This window comes from Spermophilus citellus, assembly GCF_964194105.1.
Source record: "Spermophilus citellus genome assembly, chromosome: 5".
In the NCBI taxonomy this organism is placed as follows: Eukaryota; Metazoa; Chordata; class Mammalia; order Rodentia; family Sciuridae; genus Spermophilus; species Spermophilus citellus.
In genome coordinates this window covers 146,232,511-146,253,194 of record NC_138186.1, presented here as the reverse complement: position 1 = coordinate 146,253,194, position 20,684 = coordinate 146,232,511, and the positions used below count along the sequence as shown (strand labels likewise).

Below are 20,684 nucleotides of genomic sequence, written 5' to 3'. Positions count from 1 at the left end.
CTCTTCATCAAAATACCAGAACTTAATTTATACTACAGAGCTATAGTAACAAAACAGCATTGTATTGGCACCAAAACAGACTATAGACCAATGATACAGAATAGAAGACACAGAGACAAATCCATATAACTCCGGTTATCTCATCCTAGACAAAGGCACCACAAACATACATTGGAGAAAAGATAACCTCTTCGACAAGTGGTACTTGGAAAACTGGAAATCCATATGAAGCAAAATGAAATTAAACCCCTATCTCTCACCCTGCACAAAACTCAATTAAAAGTGTATCAAGGACATAGGTATTAGACCAGAGACCCTGCCCCTACTAGAAGGAAAAGTAGGCCCAAATCTCCATCATGTCCGCTTAGGAACCATCTTCCTCAACAAGAATCCTAAAATCCTAAAACACAAAGAAGTAAAAATCAAGAATCAACAAATGGGATGGTTTCAAACTCAAAAGCTTCTTCACAGCAAAGGAAACCATCAAGAGTGTAAAGAGAGAACCTAGAAAATGGGAGAAAATCTTTTCTACCTGCACCTCAGATGGAGCATTCATCTCCAGAGTATATAAAGAACTCAAGAAACTTAACACCAAAAAACAACCCAATCAATAAATGGGCAAAGGTACTGAACAGATACTTCACAGAAGAAGAAATAAAAATGGTCAACAAATATATATGAAAAAATGTTCAACATCTCTAGCAATTAGAGGAATGCAAATTAAAACTACATTAGGATTCCACCTCACCACAGTCAGAACTGCAATTATCAGGAATATAAGTAACAATAAATGTTGGTGAGGATATGGGGGAAAAATACCCTCATACATTGCTTGTGGGACAGCAAATTGGTGCAACCACTCTGGAAAGCATATGGAGATTCCTCAGAAAATTTGGAATGGAACCACCATTTGACCCAGTTATCCCATTCCTTAGCATGTACCCAAAGGATCAGCACACTATAGTGACACAGCCACATCAATGTTCCTAGCAGTTCAATTCACAATACTAAGCTAAGAACCAATGTAGGAACCCTTTAACAGATGAACAGATAAAGAAACTGTGGTATATATACACAAAGGAATGTTACTCAACCATAAAGAAGAATGATATTATGGCATTTGTCAGTAAATGGATGGAATTGGAGGATATCATGCTAACTGGAATAAAAGTTCAAATGCCAAATATTCTCTCTGATATGTGGGTGCTGATTCACAGTGTGTGCATGTTGGGGTGGAGAATATAAGTTCATTGCATTAAACAAAGGAGAATGAAGGGAAGGGAGAGAGGATGGGAATAGGAAAGACAGTAGAACAAACTGGCACAGAACTTTCCCATGTTAATATATGATTACATGACAAGTCAAACTCTACATCATGTATAATTAGAATGTTATACTCCATGTGTGTATAATATATGTAAAAATATACTCTCCTGTCATGTATAACTAAAAAGAGCAAATTTTTTTAAATATGGGAAAAAATAGAGCCTCTTAGTCTGTTGTTTTTAATTGTACCTAAAAACCTCTTGTGTTCTTCTGAAAAGAGAGCTAGTGAAGGGAGCAAGCCATCCATGTAACGATCCTTGCAACTCTTCTTTGCAGGAAGGTCAAACTACACTGTAATAAGAACCATATATTTCCACTGATCAGAGACCAATTATTAAAATTTAATAATTAATAAATGTATGGCCAGGCCTGGTGGGGCACATCTATAATTCCAACAACTCAGGAGGCTGAGGCAAAATGATCACAAGTTCGAGCCCAGCCTCAGCAACTTACTGAGGACCTCAGCAACTTAGCCAGACGCTGTCTTAAATAAAAAATAAAAGGTGCTTGGGGTGTTGTTCAGTGGTTAACTATCCCTCAGTTCAATTCCTGATTTTTTTTAAAAAATAGGGTTATAATTGGTCCAGAGAGACAATTTTCTACCAACCCACAGCAATTGATCAATATCTATTTCTGGAAATAAAATTTCTATGAGCAGAGAGGCAAGATGTACTGTGCCTTAATCAAGAAAGATGACTAACATAGCTTAATTTGCTCTGATAAAAAAAAATGGTACAGAAACCAACAGACTATGTCACAACAAGGAATATATTTTGTGTCCTGGGGAGATTTAGAGATAAGATGTGCCCTACTTTGCTCATGATAGGGCTGCTCCTCAATAATACATTGATTTATTGACAAGGAGATGATATCTTTTTTGCCTATGCAATCAAAAAATAATGTCAATCCAAAAGCAGAATCTGCAGGACTATAAAGGCTACAATATTCTTTCCACCGAAATAGTGTACAAACCAGTAACATCAACTTTAGGATACATTTCTGTTAAAGATGTTTGCTACTCTGAAACCTTGTCAGTGTACTCACAATGGCCTTAACTAAGGATTCATCTTTTAAAAAAAAAAAATCAAAATGTTGTTGCTGTGATCCTCACTTTCTACTAAAAGGATGATGGAAAGTCTCTGCTCTTCTCGTTGGATTTTTATTTTCTTCATAAAGATAAAGTGGAACATTATTTGTTTTTGTCTTTTGGTACTAGGGATTAAACCTCGGGCACTCCACTACTGAGCCACATCCCCAACCCTTATTTTTATTTTGTATTTGAAGACTGGGTCTTGCTAAGTTGCCAAATCTGGACTCAAACTTTCTGTCCTTCTACTTCAGGCTCCCAAGGCACTAGGATTAGAGATGTACACTACCACATTCAGCAAATTGAACTATTAAAAAGAATATTTTTCAAAATTATTCAAGCAAGAGTCATTTATAACATTTAATTTGTTTTATTTGTTTTACTAGTCTCCCTTAGTTTCTTTCATTTCTATATTCTTTGTTATATTTGTTCTCTAAAATGCTGTGTAACAGGTTACCTTGAATTCAGTAGCAGAAAACAACACGTTTTACCTCACAGGGTTTCTGAGGATCAAGAGTCCAGTAATAGCTTAGCCCAGTGATTGTGGCTAAGGGTCTTTACAGTGAAGAGGAAGTCTGGGGCTGCCATGTCTGAAGGCAGGACTAAGACCAGAGGATCTGCTTCAGTGCTTACTAATATGTTCTTGTCAGGAGGCGTCACCCAGCTCTTCACCAGCTGTCAGAAATTTCAGTTACTTACCACATAGTTCTCTCCATAGAGCTAACTTACAAGGCTAGTAAGCTTTTCCCAGAGCAAATTATATAAGAGAAAACAAGAGGCCACAGCACCTTTTATAATCTAACCTCAAAACATATTCTATTGGTCATACAAACCAACCCATGTATGGTGCGGGAGGGAACTATACAGGCTGTGAGTGCCAGGAGGAAGGGATTATTGGAGGCCATCTCAGAGGCTGGCTCTGTGATAGATATGATTTACCCATAATGGAGACCTGAGGGGGAGGTATATACGCAGTTTACAAAATTTATAATGAAATATATTTCCTTTTTAAAAAATATAATGGCAAGATAATAAAATTATTTAATGTTTTAATGTTCTTGTTACATTATTCATTCTCTTTAACCCCATTATTATCAGAGTTTGATAACCTTACTAGAATTTTGATAATTGGCATAGCATTTGTGATAATTGGCATAGAAATTTTGATAACTGGCATAGCATTAATGCTTTTTTTTAAACTAAAAAGCATTAATCAAAATGTGTATTGAACAACAAACAGTTTAGAAGTGCAAAATTACTTTCTTCCTCATGATATCAATCAAATTAAAATTAAAATAAAATGGGCAATCTATTTCTTTTAATCCAAGTTATTTCTTAAAACTTTTTGGCATATATGAAGGTGCCTAAAGCATCTTTAGAGTCTGTCAATTATTTGCTTATGTTAAAAGACAAGTAGAAACTGGTTTTATAGCAGAGAATATTCATATAGATTAAACATTGAAAAAATATGCGTAGGCATTAATATCTAATAACTATAACTCCAAACTCATGTTACCACAAACCAGAATATTCTGTTTCTTTATCAGTGAGGTCAATAAAGCCATGTTTTGACAAAGTCTTCCATCATTGATATTATAATGCACTTTTTAAATTTTATTTCTTATAAGATCCTAACCATTCTGTACATGTTGGGGTCATCCAAAAATGTAGAATCATAGCATTTTAGATCTGGAAAGATCTTTTTTTTTATTGATTGTTCAAAACATTACAGAGCTCTTTAGATTTTTTTATGTTAAGAGCATTCTTCTTTTTTGTAAAGGTTGGGAAATATTATAATCGATGGTGCTGCCTTCTCAGTTCCCTGTTTGTCTTTAAAAGAATAACTATAATTAAGGACCTAGTAATACCACAAAGCAGTAAATCATGGTAATTATTCTCTGTATATCATTTCCAGAAAATACCAATATCAGTTGATACACAATGGTTTCAAGTGTTAGAAGAATGGAAATCAAAGACAGACTTGGGGCAGACTGTGTCCTTTTGAGAATCTCCTGTCTTTTCCACACAAGTAGACAAACTTGCATTGTATGGCAATGATCAGTCAGTAGTCTTTCTCTGTATTTAACTTTCTTCTTAAAAATAAACCTGAGATATTTTTTAAATGATCAAGGTGGAACATAGCATTCATTACAAATACAGCACATGCAAACACACAAGAACACACCTCAAACCTAGATTAAAGAGTTTATTTTGCTTAGAATCGGGGTCATATTACAACGTTTAATTCTAAAACAAATGATTTTTTTTCTTTCTTTTTGTTTGGCTTGTGATAATACAATGTATCACATAGAGCTAATTTTAGCGGAGGATTACCCCCAGCATTAAGCTAATTCCTTTCTCTGACATTAGTCCCAGCTAATTTACACAAGAATTATGGGACTTAGCCAAGAATGAGCCAGCTTTCAGTGACTGAGCTAAATTTTATTTCCTAGGTTTGATTTGCAATATCAAAATTTGATATTTTCCAAGCTCATTGACTGGAATATGCATATTTATGATAGGATAAGTTCTTCAATAAAATCTGATTGGAACTTGGTAATCTTTCCAATATTCTAAATTAATGTTTTGATTCCTTACATGTTACCACTAAACTTTTTAATTTTCTTTAAATCAAGGACTATCTTTGGGCTGGGGTTGTACGGCTCAATGCAAAACACTTGCCAATTGCCCAGCATGTTTGAGGTCCTAGGTTTGATCCTCAGCACCAATAAAAATAATAAGTTAAAAAAATATCTTCCACTTTCCTTCTATACTTTCGTGGTAGTTTTTCAATTCTTTATCATTTCTGTCAAAGGATTTCCACAAATTAATGCTCTAAAATAATTTTCTTAGAGCATAGTTATGTTTTGTTGTTGTTGTTGTTTTGGTACTGGCAATCAAACCCAGGAGTGCTTTGCTACTGAGCTACACCTCCAGTCTTTTTATTTTTTATTTTGAGATAGGATCTCCCAAAGTTGCACAGGCTGGCCTTGAACTTGAGATCCTCCTGCCATAGCCTCCTGAATCCCTGGGATTACAGCACCCAGCCATTGGCTCCTTTTGTGTTGCTTTATTATATACTTTAGTAAAACCATGTCAACTCCAACCTCCTAGCTCTGATTTTTCAGGAGCATCTATCCTAAATTTTATTTCCTTTTTAGTATAATAACATATTTTAAAACAAATTTTATTTCAATAAAATTTCAGTTGTAAAAATATAAAGAAAAATTTGCCAGGCTTCTCAATAACATCTGAATCTGAATAGCTCCCACGTAAGAGTCACAACAGTTCAATACACTTTTCTATTTTGTTCTTCAAAACAGGCCTCCAGGCTGTGAGATGGATGGGCAATTATTATCCCCATTTCACAGAAGAGAGGACTGTGAGCTCCTTCAGTTTGTGGAGCATGAGCAGAGTCATAGGTGAAAACCGGGGAGGCTTGTGTGCAGAGTACAGACTTCTGCACAGATCCCTAGATTGTATGTCTGTCTCTAAATAGAGCTTTTGTTGTTGTTGTCTCCTGGTGCATAACAAACTACCCCAAAACTGACTTCAAATAATCATTTTGTTATTTCTCGCAAATCTGGGGGTCAATTGGGACTCCTCTGGACCGTTTCTTTGTTGGTCTCATTTGGGTCCTCACGCAGTTTCAGTGTGAGACAGAACTTCATTCTGTTCCCTTACTTGGAAGGCTGGGCTCAGCTGTAACATGGAACATCTTGACCTCTCCTTCACATGACCTCTTAACATGATCTCTCCAGCAGGTTAGCTGTTGTTTCACATGGCAACCCAAGGCTTTCAAAAAGGACAAAGTGCAAGGTTCCAGGCTGCCTTACAGTTTCCACCCAGAGTTGCTTCAGCCACATGCTTTTGGTTGAAGTGCATCACAGAGTCAGATCAGGTTCAGATTGGAAGAAAATATACAGGGAATGAGGAGTGGAAGACCCCACTCAGGGCCATCTTCAGAGACCAGCTACTATAAGTCTAAGTGTTCCTTTTCCTGCACTAAGACCTCAATTCCTCTCTACTCCTTTTTCAGTTCCCTGTGTCTCTGGTGGTTTACCTAAACCCACAAATATCACCTTCTTATCCATAAACATGAAGAATGTCCTACAGTGGAATCCACCAGAAGATCTGCAAGGCATTGAAGTTAGGTACACTGTGCAGTACTTCATGTAAGTTGGTCCTTTTCCTCTGGCTAGTCTTAAACTCAAGACTCAGACTCCTGTTAATTGTACAAAGATAAACAATCTGTGATATTAGTTTTTTGGAAAAGATAGGTTTTTGAAATTCCATGGTTTCATGATATGTTTTGCTATATTAAATTAGAAAGTAGTTGTTTTACAGAGACAGAAGCATTGGATGCTCAGGCAAGGGGCATTTATTTAAATGGAGAAAATGAGTTGGTCAAATACGATTCTCTGGCTAAGCAAGCAAGGCAGTAGCTCATCTCTGAAATTTATAAAGGTACTGGAATGATAGACTTAGACCTAATGAAATCATAGACTTAGACTTAATGAAACTAAATCCAAATTCTGTGCAACCAGCTATTGATGTTAAACATAGTGGAGAGTAGATAATTTTGCTTTCCACCTCTCCTTTAAAACTCATTGCAAACACAAAAGAATGCACAACAGAGAGGTACCTGCATCTTCATCGTGCGTGACAAAGGAAATGGCCACAACCCCAGACCACAAACCGTAAAGTTACTACTTTAGTAAAACCTTATGAATGGTAGAATCTAATTTCTGTTTGTTCAAATATCTAATCATCCTTCTGTTTATATTTAGCCCAACTAGATGTCCAGAATCATGTACACCAAATGTCTTAGGATAATGGTTTTCTGGGTGATTTGTTCCTCTCTTGATTATACTTTTCTGATTTTTTTTTTTGATCGTTTGAATTTTTTTAAAGTGTCACATTTACAAAAAGAAGTCATTTTCATCTTTGAAAAAAAATATTCTGACCACCAAAATCAGTTAAAGACTTCAGCAGGTATTCATATTGACTTCATTTATCTAGTATCCCAATCTCCACCTCATTTATCCAGAATCCGAGTCTCAGTCTGTGGAGTGTTTAGTTTCATTCTGTGGTGTGTTAGGAAAGAGGAAGAGACGCCAACTTCACAAAGAGAAATAGCTTGTGAGCATGCTCTTGCTTTTTTTTCCATTAGGTGGAGCAAAGAGCTTGCTCTGTCTCTTATATTTTTATGTGTTTCAAAGAAAGGACTTTAGAAATAGGCAGGCTCATTACTTATGAGAGCAGATAATTTAGATTGTGCAACTTTTAAGAAGACTTAAATAGAAGCTTGCCGGTTCAGAGTTCTGACATGACCATGCAGGTGGAAGATGGACAGGAATACTGAGTAGATTTTCCACTACTTGGAATACAGAGCTGATGCAGAATCAGTCTCCAGTTCACGGCCAGGCTGTGAACCTAGCTGGGTAACCTTCAGCGGGTTACTTCCTTTGATACTTTTGAGTGAACTTTGTTTATAAGGTAAAATGTTAACAAAAATACAAACAATATCCACCAAAAGAATTGAATGCTGAAAATAGATTGTCACACTAAAATCACAAAATTTGACATCAGGGAAAAGTGGTTCAAATCTCAGATGTTCCTTTTAATTAGTCATGTGAACTTAAACAGATCCCTTAATCTAATCTTGCTGAGTTTCAATTTCTTTACCTGCAAAGTGGCATAAAATTAATCACGCCTGCCTCTTAACGTTGTTACTATGATTCAAAGTGATGAAGTCTTCCAATGCTGAGCATGAGGTCTGAGCACAGAAGAGGCTCTTGGTGGATGCTTCTAGTTATTACTAAAAACAGTCTGAAAACACTAAGGGCTCCCATGACTTTTTACCATGGATAAATATCATTACTAGAATATTTGTTGAATAATTAATTTTACATTTTTCATTGAGAATCCAGTGAAGCATATTTTCAGAATCTGTCATGGGAAGGTATCCTACCCTTGGCAGAGTGAAGAGCTTCAGGAGGGAGGGTTGAATAGGCAAAGCCAATATTTTTCAAACCTCAAGTCAAAACCCTTTAGTGGGTCAAGAAATCAATTTTGGGCCACATAACTAGCATTACATTTAATGGAAGAGAACAAAATGGGGTGGTGTGGTGGCATGGGATGGAAAAGAATTTGAATGCATGGTATGTAGTGCAGTTTGGGTATTATCCTATAAAACTTTCATTTTCATATGTTAGATATGTATGCTTTATGATCTGGATCACAATGTAAAATATATCTTTTGAAAGTGAATCATAGTAAAAAATGTTTGAGATTCCCTAGGCAGTTTTGATCACTTAGATGGAGAAATTGGCTCATAAGATCTGACAGTATTTGTAATACCTTTTGGCAGGTATGGTATTCATGAAGTGAGAAATGTTGGCTTTCAGAAATCTGTTGCCACATTCTGAAAAGGAAAGTCATCCTTAAGCCTTGGCAATACTTGATAAAGTTGCCAGATCCTCCTTATCAAGACACCCTCTTACCTTAACTTTTGTGATATCTGTCTTTCCTCCTCCCTCTTTAGCTGTTATTTCCAATTTGATTTTGTATCCACCCTTCAAATCTCTATGCTCCTGAAGTTTTTCACTAGACTATGCTTTGCATTCATGGATGAGTTCATTCTCGCCTACTCCCTCAATGAGCAGATGTATGCCATTAACTCCAAATCCTCTCCCTCCCTCTACACCTCTCTCCTGAACCACATTGCCTCCCTGGCATCTGCACTTAGACAGCTCTTACATAATTCAAGCTCAATGGGTCAACACTGAACTCACTCTTTCCCTCTTTCTAGTCCTGCCATCCCCATTTCCCAAGCCTGCCCTTTTTTAATGTCCCTTGTCATGGTAAATGTTACCACTATTCCATCCATCCCATCTTTGATCTCACATGCACTCAATCACCAAGTCCTGTCTCCTCTTATTTCTTGCTGTCATGTCCTCACTCATTCCATGGTCACCATCTTGTCCAAGGCATCTGTGTCTTCCACCTCAATGACTGCAGTATCCCCTCTACTGCTCCCAGGAAGCCACTCCTAACCCATTACATTCTCCACACCACAAAGCAGAGTTGCTTTCTAAACCATGCCTCTCTCCTGTCCTCACCTTTAATCTCTTTAGTAGCCTCCCATGCATCCCTATACTGGCTCATCACATTTTACTTAAACCCTTTATACTTCACTCTCTCCCACCCAAAAAGTGCTAAAAATATTTCCCCTACCCTATTTTTATGAATATTGTGTATTTTTAATAAAGGAAAAGAAAACCAAAATGAATAACCCTAGTCAGTATCATCATCACCATCAACATCATCATTATTGAAAATTCAGTTTTTGGTACATACTCCAACCTAGTGAGTTTTCACCAACACTCTGGATGACTAAAAGATTTTTAAATTTTATGAGAATGTCATGGTAATTTTTCTTTCAAGAAAAAAAAATGACTAACTTTTCTTAAAATAACCCATCAAACTGACCTCATCTACAGAGTGGACTAAAACCTTAGATAATAACTAGAAGAATTGATCACATAATATGTAAGTTTTACTGTAGGTGAAGAATAAAAAATAAAATACATGCTTTCAAAATGTACTATCCAGATTATAATTCACAGAAAAGAAAGGTGATTACAGAAACTCTGACTCATATTCCTGACAGCTAATGAAAAAATTGCCAGCAGCAAAAGTGGATTCTTTTTTATCTCAATGACAGGCACTTTTGTTTATTTGAAGAGAAGGTCTTCCATTCAATTTTATATAATGGCTGTTCTTTTTTTTTTTTCTTTTGTAATTGTAAAACATAGAGGGTACCTCATTATTAATTCATAGTTTCCCTCTTAGCAGATATGGGCAAAAGAAATGGCTGAATAAATCCGAATGTAGAAATATCAATAGGACCTACTGTGATCTTTCCGCTGAAACTTCTGACTATGAACACCAATATTATGCCAAAGTTAAGGCCATTTGGGGAAAAAATTGTTCTAAATGGACTGAAACTGGACGATTCTATCCTTTTTTAGAAAGTAAGTAATGCAATCATTGGTCAAACATGCATTAATATCACATTATTCTGCCCTCCTGGTTTGACTTCTCAGCCCCATAGACAATCTTACCACAGAGAAAAGGGCTCTGCTTGGTTCTGTTCTGCCCCAGCAGGTTGAGTGACCAGGCCAAGGTACTTACCTTGCCAAACCAAAATCAAGGCAGGTGCTAATAATATTGAATTTGATTTTGTTTTATCATTTGGTGGAAGCTATAAAATTTGAGAAACAACCAACAGATTTTTTTTTTCTTTTTAAACCAGGGAACTCAACCACTCAGGGGCACTCAACCACTGAGCCACTTCCCCAGCACTCTTTAATATTTTATTAAGAGACAGGGTCTTCCTGAGTTGCTTAATGCCTTGCCTTTACAGGGGCTGGCTTTGAATTCTCCATCCTCCTGCTTCAGACTCTTGAGCTGCTGGGATTACAGGCATGCACCACTGCACCTGGCCAACAGATTCTTTTTAATGTTGTAAATTAATGCAATTCAGAGATTGTCCTTTTTGTCCTGATCACTCAACTAAGTCTCTCCTTGTCATAAACTTGGTAGTGTGGTGATGTCACTTCAAGGTGTGACTCAGAATTAAGGCAACATCTTCTTGGTATTTGCTTTTATAGTTTGCTTTCTTGTGATCTGTGGCTGACTCAGCCGTGAAGAACTAACAAGGGGCCACCATGATGAATCCTGCAAGGTCTCCAGAGGCTCCCAGAGCTGGTGCCATTCCCAGTGCTCTGCAAATCAGAGGTTGGCAAGCTACAGCCCCCAGGCCAGATCCAGCTCCTTCTTTCTATTCTTCTCCAGGTGCTAAGAATGGTGCTTATATTTTTAAATAGTTTTTAAAAACTCTAAAGAAAGCAGGATGAGATAGTCCTTACCTGGAATCCCAGTAACTTGGGAGGATGAGGCAGGAGGATTTCAAGTAGAAGGCCAGCCTCTGTGACTTAGCAAGGCCCTGTCTCAAAATAATAAATAAAAAGAGCTGGGGATGTGGCTCAGTGGTAGAGTATCACTGGGTTCAATCCCCAGTACTGGGGAAAAAAAATCAAAAGAAGAATATTTTGTGACACAAACCATGTTCATTTGTTTACATAGTTATCTCTAACTACTTTTGTGCTAGAGTAGAATTGTTGCAACAGAAGCCTATGGCCCACAGGGTCTTAAGTATCTCCTTTCTGGACCTTTTTGATAAAAGTTCACTGATCTCTGAGATCATTCTAATTGTTATCTCTGATTTTTCCATTTATTGAATCATAATATTAATATCACCACTTTTCAAGTCACAGTGATATTGCAAACACTTTTGGTTCTATTTACCATCACCAAGTACTGTTTATCCCTGTGCCTAGGAACTAAGTATATACTGTGCCCCAGATTTGCTGTTTTAACTTTGTGTCAAGGTGTGTGAAATGACTGTTTCAAGATCTGGTGTACCTGGAGCCCAACTTAGCACGTTTTGTGGCATCTCTTACAGTAGGCATTTTAGGTCTTTGATGAAAGTAGGATTATATTGTAGCTTTAACAATAAGGTGATTTTTTTTTTTTACATAATACCCTCCCTACTCCCGTTTAAGCACAAATTGGCCCACCAGAGGTTGCTCTAACCACTGACGAAAAGTCCATTTCTATTGTCTTGACGGCTCCAGAGAAGTGGAAGAGAAATCCAGAAGACAGAACAGTTTCCATGCAACAAATATACTCCAATCTGAAGTACAACGTGTCCGTGTATAACACCAAATCAAAAAGAATGGTAAGCCTGAAATGGAATGGGGCACATACTCCTCGTACCACTTTCTGTCACTCAAGTGGAACAAGCAGCCCTAATCCTTTCTCTCTGTGTGAGAATAAGGGAAACTCGCTCTTTAAGAGATGCCCCAGTGGTCACGGTGGCACACACATGTCATTTCAGCTGCTTGGGAGCCTGAAGCAGGAGGATCACAAGTTCAAAGCCAGCCTCAGCAATTTAACAAGGCCCTAAGCAACTCTGAGATCTTGTCTCTAAATAAAATATAAAAAGGGCTGGGGATGTGGCTCAGTAGTTAAGCGCCCCTGGGTTCAATCCCCAGTACCAAAAAGAAAAAGATGTGTGATACGAGAGATAGCTGAAGCTCATTTGTAGAAAATTTACAGAGCTGAGCTAAGATGTTCCTCCTAGAAGCTCTATTAACAGTGCCTGATGCTATTGTTGGAGTATAGAGCAATTGTGTGCTTCCCTTGATGAAGAGCCTTTACTTACATGTCACCTGTCAGTCACTCTAAGGATTAAAAAAAAAAAAAAGAGCAAGAACACAGAACAGAGATGATTAAGAAACTCACAGCCCTATGTTATTACTTAGAATTGTTCCTAGAGTTGGTGCAGTTCCTAACCATGCTTTGATGCTTTGCTGAGCTATAAATAAACAAACAAACAAACAAATAAATAAATAAATAAAAGGATATTTTAAAATTCTTCCTGAAAAAGTAAAAACTTGTAGTGATACTCATGGGTCAAATGGCAGCTCAGTCTTCTATTTCCTTCTGGAGTTGTCTGGTCGTCCCAGAATCTTTGACTTTAACTGCTGTTTGCAATTCCCTGTCCTAGTGGTCCCAGTGTGTCACCAACCACACACTGGTGCTCAGCTGGTTGGAGCCAAACACTCTGTACTGTGTCCACGTGGAATCCTTTGTCCCAGGGCCCCCTCGCCGCATTCGACCTTCTCAGAAGCAGTGTGTCAGTACTTTGGAAGGTAAGCTTCAAAAAAAAAAAAAAATCTCAGCTAATTTGAGGAAGGAAATCTGATAAGGCTAGAAGGAAGTATAGCAGTTTAAACAAGATTTTTTTTTTAAACCTTGAAGACAGTTTATTTAAAGCAGTTTATGTTCACTAATTCTAATACAAAATGAAACAAGGTTACATTTCACTGTCTTTTATTTTATTACTTTTTGTTCTAGAAAGGATTGATAGTGATTTAAAGTATATGTACTAGAATAAGGTAATATAAATTAAAGGTAAACAAACTAAGAAAGAAAAATGGGCGAGTTCATAGAAATTGATCCATGAAAGAAGCCAATCTAGAAAAGCAGTGTAAGAGAATCTCTATGGTTGCTACTAGTAATCTTTAAATTGTTTCCAGGTTTTTCAGCAGACCAGATAGAAAGAGATACATAACCAGTTGCACAATCACTATCCATGGGACTCCAATTAAACCAGTTGCTTAATAACAATCTAGTTTTTCCTGATACTAACATTGAATAGTTCTTCCAAAAAAAAACTTGAGTATTTGGTAATGAATAATGCCCTCAAGAGCAGTTATCCTGGGGCTGGGGATGTGGCTCAAGCGGTAGCGAGCTCGCCTGGCATGCGTGCGGCCCGGGTTCGATCCTCAGCACCACATACAAACAAAGATGTTGTGTCCGCCGAGAACTAAAAAATAAATATTAAAAAAAAAATTCTCTCTCTCTCTCCTCTCTCACTCTCTCTTTTAAAAAAAAAAAAGAGCAGTTATCCTTCCTCTTCTACTGCTACTGTTAGACTAAAAAGCCATTGAAACATCAAATCATAAACTCTTCCCAGCCTAGGGAAGATTAGAGCCACCAAACAAGTGAACTCTGAGGGGAGACATAGGAAGAAGGGATGCATTCACAACTGTTGGCAAAATGACAGCTGACTGCTATTTTAAACTCTTATGACTAAAATATTTATTAACTGGTTCCAGGTGATAATAATCATTACTCCTAACTAACAACTAGAAGACTTTGTTCTGCAAATTAATTGGAGATGATAAATTATCAGGTTTTCTTGATTTGAGTTTAGACAAGATGCTGACGAATCCATGCCCAAGGAAAGGCAGGTTGAGGCAAAGGCAGAAACGTCTATCACCTGAAATGAATTAAACTGCCTGAGACTCAGCCTTCAAGCTTGCCAATGTTAAGGAATGTTGTTACCACCTCCGGGAGCCCTAAGCACAGGATCCAGGGTCCACTGCCAACAACCCTCCCTGGTCACACAGCTTCCTGTCTTAGGAAATAACCTTAAGAATGTTCACACACATCCTTTTTCTTCTTTAAAGTCATAATCACTCTGATCAATAGAAGTTCAGTGGTCTTCAAGAGCATCAGATAATTTTATTGCAAGAAACAAAGCACTGTCCTGAAAAATTATTTAAAAACAGAATTGTTCTTGCTCTCCCTTGGGAATTCAAATTACAGGCTTTTCATGTTGTGCTCCAATACCACTTAGCTGCATGAGGGGATGGAATCAGCAAATCAGTAATTACTCCCCTGGTGTTAGAGTTGGCTTCTGTCTCTCCTTTGTCTCTTTCTCACATTTTCTGAGTGGGACTGCCGAGGAGCTCTGGTTGAAGGTATTTGCTCCTTTTAGTAGATTTGGTGTTCTGAGCATGGCACTTCTTTAATCTTTCTGCTCCCAAGTTGACAGGAGCATTACCTCAAACCTGAATAAATCCTAAAGTTGCATGGAATGCCTCTTTATGCATAATTCTTCACTTCTCCCTTCCAACAAATACACTTTGCCCAAAGCCTTAATTCTATTGCCAGCTATGAATAGGATTCCAGAGCCCCCCATTTTCCTCTCCCCTCTCCCTCTCATCATCCAAGATGAAACTTAAGGAAACTTAAGGAAAAAGGGGGACTATTGTGAAGATATATGGAAATCCAAAGAAAAACATCATTGTTGAATTCCTGTATTTCTCATACCTTTTTCTTTACAATGAAGAGTCCCTTGCAATATTATAATTAAAACTAAAATGCCCAGCAAGCAAAGAGCAAAACAAAGCAGATTGAAGAAATCATTTTTGTATTTGGAAAAAGTGCTGTGTTTACTCACAGCTTGATCAGTGCCAAATGGGGGAATGAATTTCCAGTGGAAATCATTTACTCAGTTGGCAGAACCAATGCCAAATAAAGCACAGATTGAATTAAACACTTCCCGGTGAGCAGATGGAGCCCACTTTCTCACCAGTGTAGAAAAAGGAATAAAATAATGAGGCATTTCTGATTCTGAACTTCCCCATCATCTCAACTGTTAGATCACTGGAGATAATTTTCCAAAGCACCACTTTCTTAAAAATCACTATTACCTCTTTGGAGGTAATTCTTTGAAAAATATTTCTGCTCTCCACAATCTCCCAATCCCTAAAATGCAGATGCAGGTGATCAGGTTCATTGAGGCACATTTGCTAGTGTACGCAAATACCCTCAGTCATTGTTGTCATGACTCCTCTTAATTAGGACAGGCTCAATCAAGGACCTAGGGGTTGAATTAAGAAGAAAGAGCTGACCTGCAGCCTAAAGCGGGAACAGGTGGTATTCAGACACCTGTACTACCTGCACCACAGCCTTGGCATGATACTGTGTGGGATCTGAAGGTAAGCATGCTCTTCTGGAACTGAACCAGTAGAAGAGGCTGAGCTCCACCCTATACTGGACTTTTCCCACCGGCTATTGTTGACCACTCTCACTCTCCAAGACACACCTGTTTGCCATCTATAACTGGATAGTTAACTGGACAGTTACTTTGCTGCTTTCTCTTAGACCCAGGAATCAAAAGCATCCAACATTCTAGAATGTTAGACTAGAATGCTCCCGTGACATTCGTACTGGTTTTATTACTGTGTAAGGAATACTTTAGAACTTTTGCCATTTATGCTAAATTTGTGTCCTTTTTCCACATCTGTTTTAGTCAGAATTAAAAAAATAAAAAAAAAGCAGAACCAAAAGGATAGATAGATTGTAGATAATTAAAGAAAAGAAAGAGAGAAAGAGATTGATACTGAGGAGTCAACTCATGCAATTATATACGCTGGCTAGTCTAAAATCTGTAGGGCAGGTGGCAGGCTAGAGACCCAGGGGAGAGCTGATGTTGCTGTTTGTGTCCAAAGGCAGTCTGCTCACAGAATTCCCTCTTCTTCCAGGGTCATCAGGTTTGATTTGTTTTGTTTTGCTTGTTTTAACTAAGGGCTTCAACTGATTGGATGGAACCCATCCACATTATAAGGGATAATTTGTGCAAAATCTACTAATTAAAATGTTAATCTCATCTAAAAACTGCCTTCAGAGAAATATCTAGGATAATGTTTTGCCACATATCTGGGTACTATGGCCTAGCCACATTGATGCATAAAATCAACCATCCCAACTTTCAACCAGGGCTGGTAGGCCCTGGTTGAAATGGTGGGTCAGGGCTGCATTTCTTAAAGTTATTCGTCAGGTCTTTTCATTCCTCTGAGACTTTTGCTCATCCTAAGCCTATAGCACTGAGAAGGAGTTGCTGCCATTCCCAGAGCTCCTGCTTGGCCACCTTCCTATACACATGCCCAAGCTCCGACCCTACCCAGAAAGTCTGGCCTACCAAGTGCAAAATGGTTCTGTTAGACACCTACGTGGCCATGTCATACATTCATGTCCTCTACTGAATATGTGAAAACGATTGAGCCAGATGAGTGGCATGGAAAGTGGGGCAGCTTCATGGGATCTTTGCAAGAGTTTTGCCATGCGGTTCAAAGAGCTGTAAGTTACCTGCAGTAAGACACACTGCCCCACAAATGTGCAACCCAGCATAAATCTCAGAGCCAGATATAAGATGTTAGAGTGTCCGCTGATGTTAATGTTAACATTTCCTTACTATAAAAATGTAAGATGAGTCTAGATGATTCCTTCTGATTATTTATTGTTGGGAGATTGAGAATTCTGAGGCCCTTTGTATCATTTAGCTTGAGCTTCTTAATGTAGAGGTGAGAAAACTGAGTTCCCTGAATGTGAATGATTTGCTCAAAGCATCTCAACATGGCCTGTGTTTTCTCATCATATGAAATCACAACTATCCAATCCTTACCCACTTCCTCTCCTTTGTAAACAGATCCATCATCAGCATTGAAAGTTAAAATCATCTTCTGGTATGTTTTGCCCATATCTGTAATCGTGTTTCTTTTTTCTGTGATTGGCTACTCCATCTACCGATATATCCACGTTGGCAAAGAGAAGCACCCAGCAAATTTGGTGAGTGCTTGGCATACCATGCTCCAGGACAGAAATGGAAGCGCTAGTACAGATATAGTTCCTCTAAGGGCTGAATGGATTTGAAGTTAAAGAGTTTATGAATTAAAAAGTACTTTTTATACTGGATTAGCTCATGAACATAACCAAAATAAAGATTCCTTCACTTTGAAAAGATTTTATATTTAACGACTGGATTAGACAAAGTCCTGGGATGCACAGATAAAACTAAATTATGATCCCTGTCCTCCTCAAGGTTCCAGTCTAATCAGGCTAGAATGTAATACATGAAGGTTAAGGTGAAATCAGGCCATGGAGACTCTGGAGGTACAAGGAGGCCCCCCCAACCCTACATATGGGGCCAATTCTCCGTCAGAGCTTGGGTATGCAGGGGAAGTTAGGACATTTATGTAGGCAGAAGAGACAGCAGAGGAAAAGGGGGAAAGGGGCAGATGTGTGGGAAACCACGCCATATTGCTGAACCAAAAGGTTCCTGATAAGGGGCTAGACTGAAGAGCTGGGGTCAGGCCTGGTAACAGGGAAATTGGGATGATATTCTAAAGAGCCTGAGCTTTATTTTGTTGGCAGAGAGAAATCACCACCGGGTTTTAAATTAAGAGTGTCATAGCCATCATTGTCTTTTAGATCTAACTGGATATTAGGATGACCTTAAAAGAAATAAGATTATAAAACAAGAAAAGCCACTAGGAGACTGAGACAATTGTCCAGGGAAGAAAAAAGTCCAAACAAAGAAAGTGGGATGTGGAGCTACTGATTAAAAGATGGAATGGAAAAACACTTAGGAGCAATATGGCCAGGTCTTGATCACTGAAGGCCAGGAGAAGCAAGCAGAAGCAAGAAGGAATAAGCCCAATGTCCCCAGACTGTCTGCAGAAAGGTCCCCAAGGCCTGAGCAGCATTTGTTTCACATTAGAACTTATTTCCTTGGGAATTAGTAAAAGATGTGTTCAAACATATATGTACACAGCAAGAATACCTGTTCCTGTTAGTTCCATTTGTAGACTTTTCTGCTATTCTGCTGGCATTTAGGTTTCAGAGTTACTTCTTAAGGGAAGACCTTTCCTGGGAGGAAAATTCACAGGAGAATTGATGATGATTTTTTTTTTTTTGAATGCTGAATATTTTGTAAAAGCCTGAGGTTGAAGGTCCTTTTTTCTTTTTCTTTTTTTTTTTTTAAGAGAGAGGAGAGGGGGAGAGAGAGAGAGAGAGAAAGAGAGAATTTATTTATTTTTTTATTTTAGTTCTCGGCGGACACAACATCTTCGTTGGTATGTGGTGCTGAGGATCGAACCCGGGCCGCACGCATGCCAGGCGAGCGCGCTACCTCTTGAGCAACATCCCCAGCCCCCCTTTTTTCTAATGTTAAATGAAATCATGTCTTGGGGTGATAATGGAAGTCATAACCTAACTTATCAACAACTGGTGCTTTCATAGGTAACAGATGCCTTCCACATATCCCACCAAAATTTTAATCTCAGATGACCTTCCCTGACACAATTTAGAGGTTCTCTATCTGCCATAAACTGGCAGGTGAATTTCCCTTTTTTGGACTTACTCTACCATGATTCATGCATGGCAAGGAGTGGGGGACAGTGAGAAAAAACATTTCTACTCACATTCTTACATCCGTTCTACATCCAACATACCTTTCCACATGCCATGGCACCCTAGAGGACCCCCACTTATTAGCAAATACATGGCATGCTATAAATACCAAAGCAATTATACAAACTCTCAATCTTTACTACTTTTAATGTGGCAGAGATTCTAATTTTGCAGAATTTAAAAGTTCAAGAAATTCATCAACTCACCTGCAATCCCTCCACCTGTTAGAGGAGGGGACAGCCACACCCTGCACCTCAGATTGGGTAAACGCCTACCTGCAAATGACAGTTCCTTCCATACATATTTTGTGTGTCTTGGGTCTCTTGGCTCCCAGAAAATGAGATTTTTCTGTATATTCTGAGCATAACTTCCCTGAGTTGGTGAGAGTAGGTTTTTCAAACTGATGACACTATAAATTCTAGTTAACAGCTGTTTGTAATGTTTCTTCTAAAGTGAAAAGGTGAAAAATCATTCTCTTCTCTCTTTATAGATTTTGATTTATGGAAATGAATTTGACAAAAGATTCTTTGTACCTGCTGAAAAAATCATGATTAACTTTATCACCCTCAGTCTTTTGGATGATTCTAAAATTCCTCAGAAGGATATGAGTTTACTGGAGAGAAGTAGCGACGGGTCCAACCTTAATGATGCTGCGTCCCTCGGGGACCCAGAGCCCCATCCAGAGGAAGTGGAGACCATACACCTAGGGTATGCTTCCCATTTGATGGAAATCTGTGACTCCGAGGAGAACGCCAAAGAAACTTCTCTAACCCAGCAAGAGTCGCCCAGCAGAATAATCCCCGCAGGTAAAGCAGTTGTCGAATATGAGTATGATGTAACAACTGGCATCTGCAGGGGGCCTGAAGATGAAAAGCTCTGTGTGCAGGAAGAGGCGTCCACGCAAGGAAAATTAGTTGATCAACAAGCAGCTTTGGCCAACTTGGGCCCACAAACATTACTGGGTTCCTATACCCCTCAGCTCAGCGACTTGTTTCACCTGGAACTCCAGCAAACAGGCTCAGAAGAGGGGCTAGAGGAAGAGCCATCCACAACACTGGTTGATTGGGACCCTCAGACGGGCAGGCTGTGTATACCTTCATTATCTACCTTTGACCAGGACTCCCAGGGTTGTGAGCATCATGAACCTGACCAACTCTCAGAGGAGGGCCTTTTGTCTAGACTCTATGAGAAACAGGCACCAGGCAAGTCACCAGAAGAGAAGGAAAACTATCTCAAGCAATTTATGGAGGAATGGGGATTGTATGTACAAATGGAAAACTAACCCAAGACTTCCCTACCATGACTCAGTGCAAGCAAACGAGGGACCCAACAATAAAGAACCTGGACTACAAGTAGTGTATTCAGATTCATCAGGGTCAGCAAGAATGAGTTATTTCTTCTTCCTGTTCTCCTTTGCACTTGTTTGGTCTTGCTTCCTGTGGGTGTCTGGCTCACACATGTGGGTCTCTTACAACAGTGATGTGCCCCTGGGGTACAGGGACTGGTCACTGGACTGAGCATTCAGTGAATGTTTTCCATGTTGGGTGCAGAACTCATTCAGGAGGGTGCATTGAGGCCACTTTGTGTATTAGGT

At 38.6% G+C, this 20,684-nt stretch overlaps 1 protein-coding gene across 3 annotated transcripts in view; it reads left to right on the top strand.

Annotated features, from left to right (window-relative positions):
- IL20RA (interleukin 20 receptor subunit alpha) overlaps positions 1 to 20,372 on the top strand; it is a gene marked incomplete at both ends in the record, with an annotated part of 36,454 nt that extends 16,082 nt beyond the window's left edge. The window contains 6 exons of one of the 3 annotated variants that reach the window (XM_081295448.1): positions 6,453 to 6,588; positions 10,274 to 10,452; positions 12,046 to 12,221; positions 13,053 to 13,197; positions 17,328 to 17,467; positions 19,581 to 20,372. In XM_081295448.1, the coding sequence (XP_081151574.1) occupies positions 6,453 to 6,588; positions 10,274 to 10,452; positions 12,046 to 12,221; positions 13,053 to 13,197; positions 17,328 to 17,467; positions 19,581 to 20,372 (1,568 nt within the window). Of the gene's footprint in view, positions 1 to 6,452; positions 6,589 to 10,270; positions 10,453 to 12,045; positions 12,222 to 13,052; positions 13,198 to 17,327; positions 17,468 to 19,580 lie in introns of those variants that run through there. The other 2 variants (XM_081295450.1, XM_081295449.1) reach the window with 2 other exon arrangements.
- Positions 20,373 to 20,684: the final 312 nt, after the last annotated feature.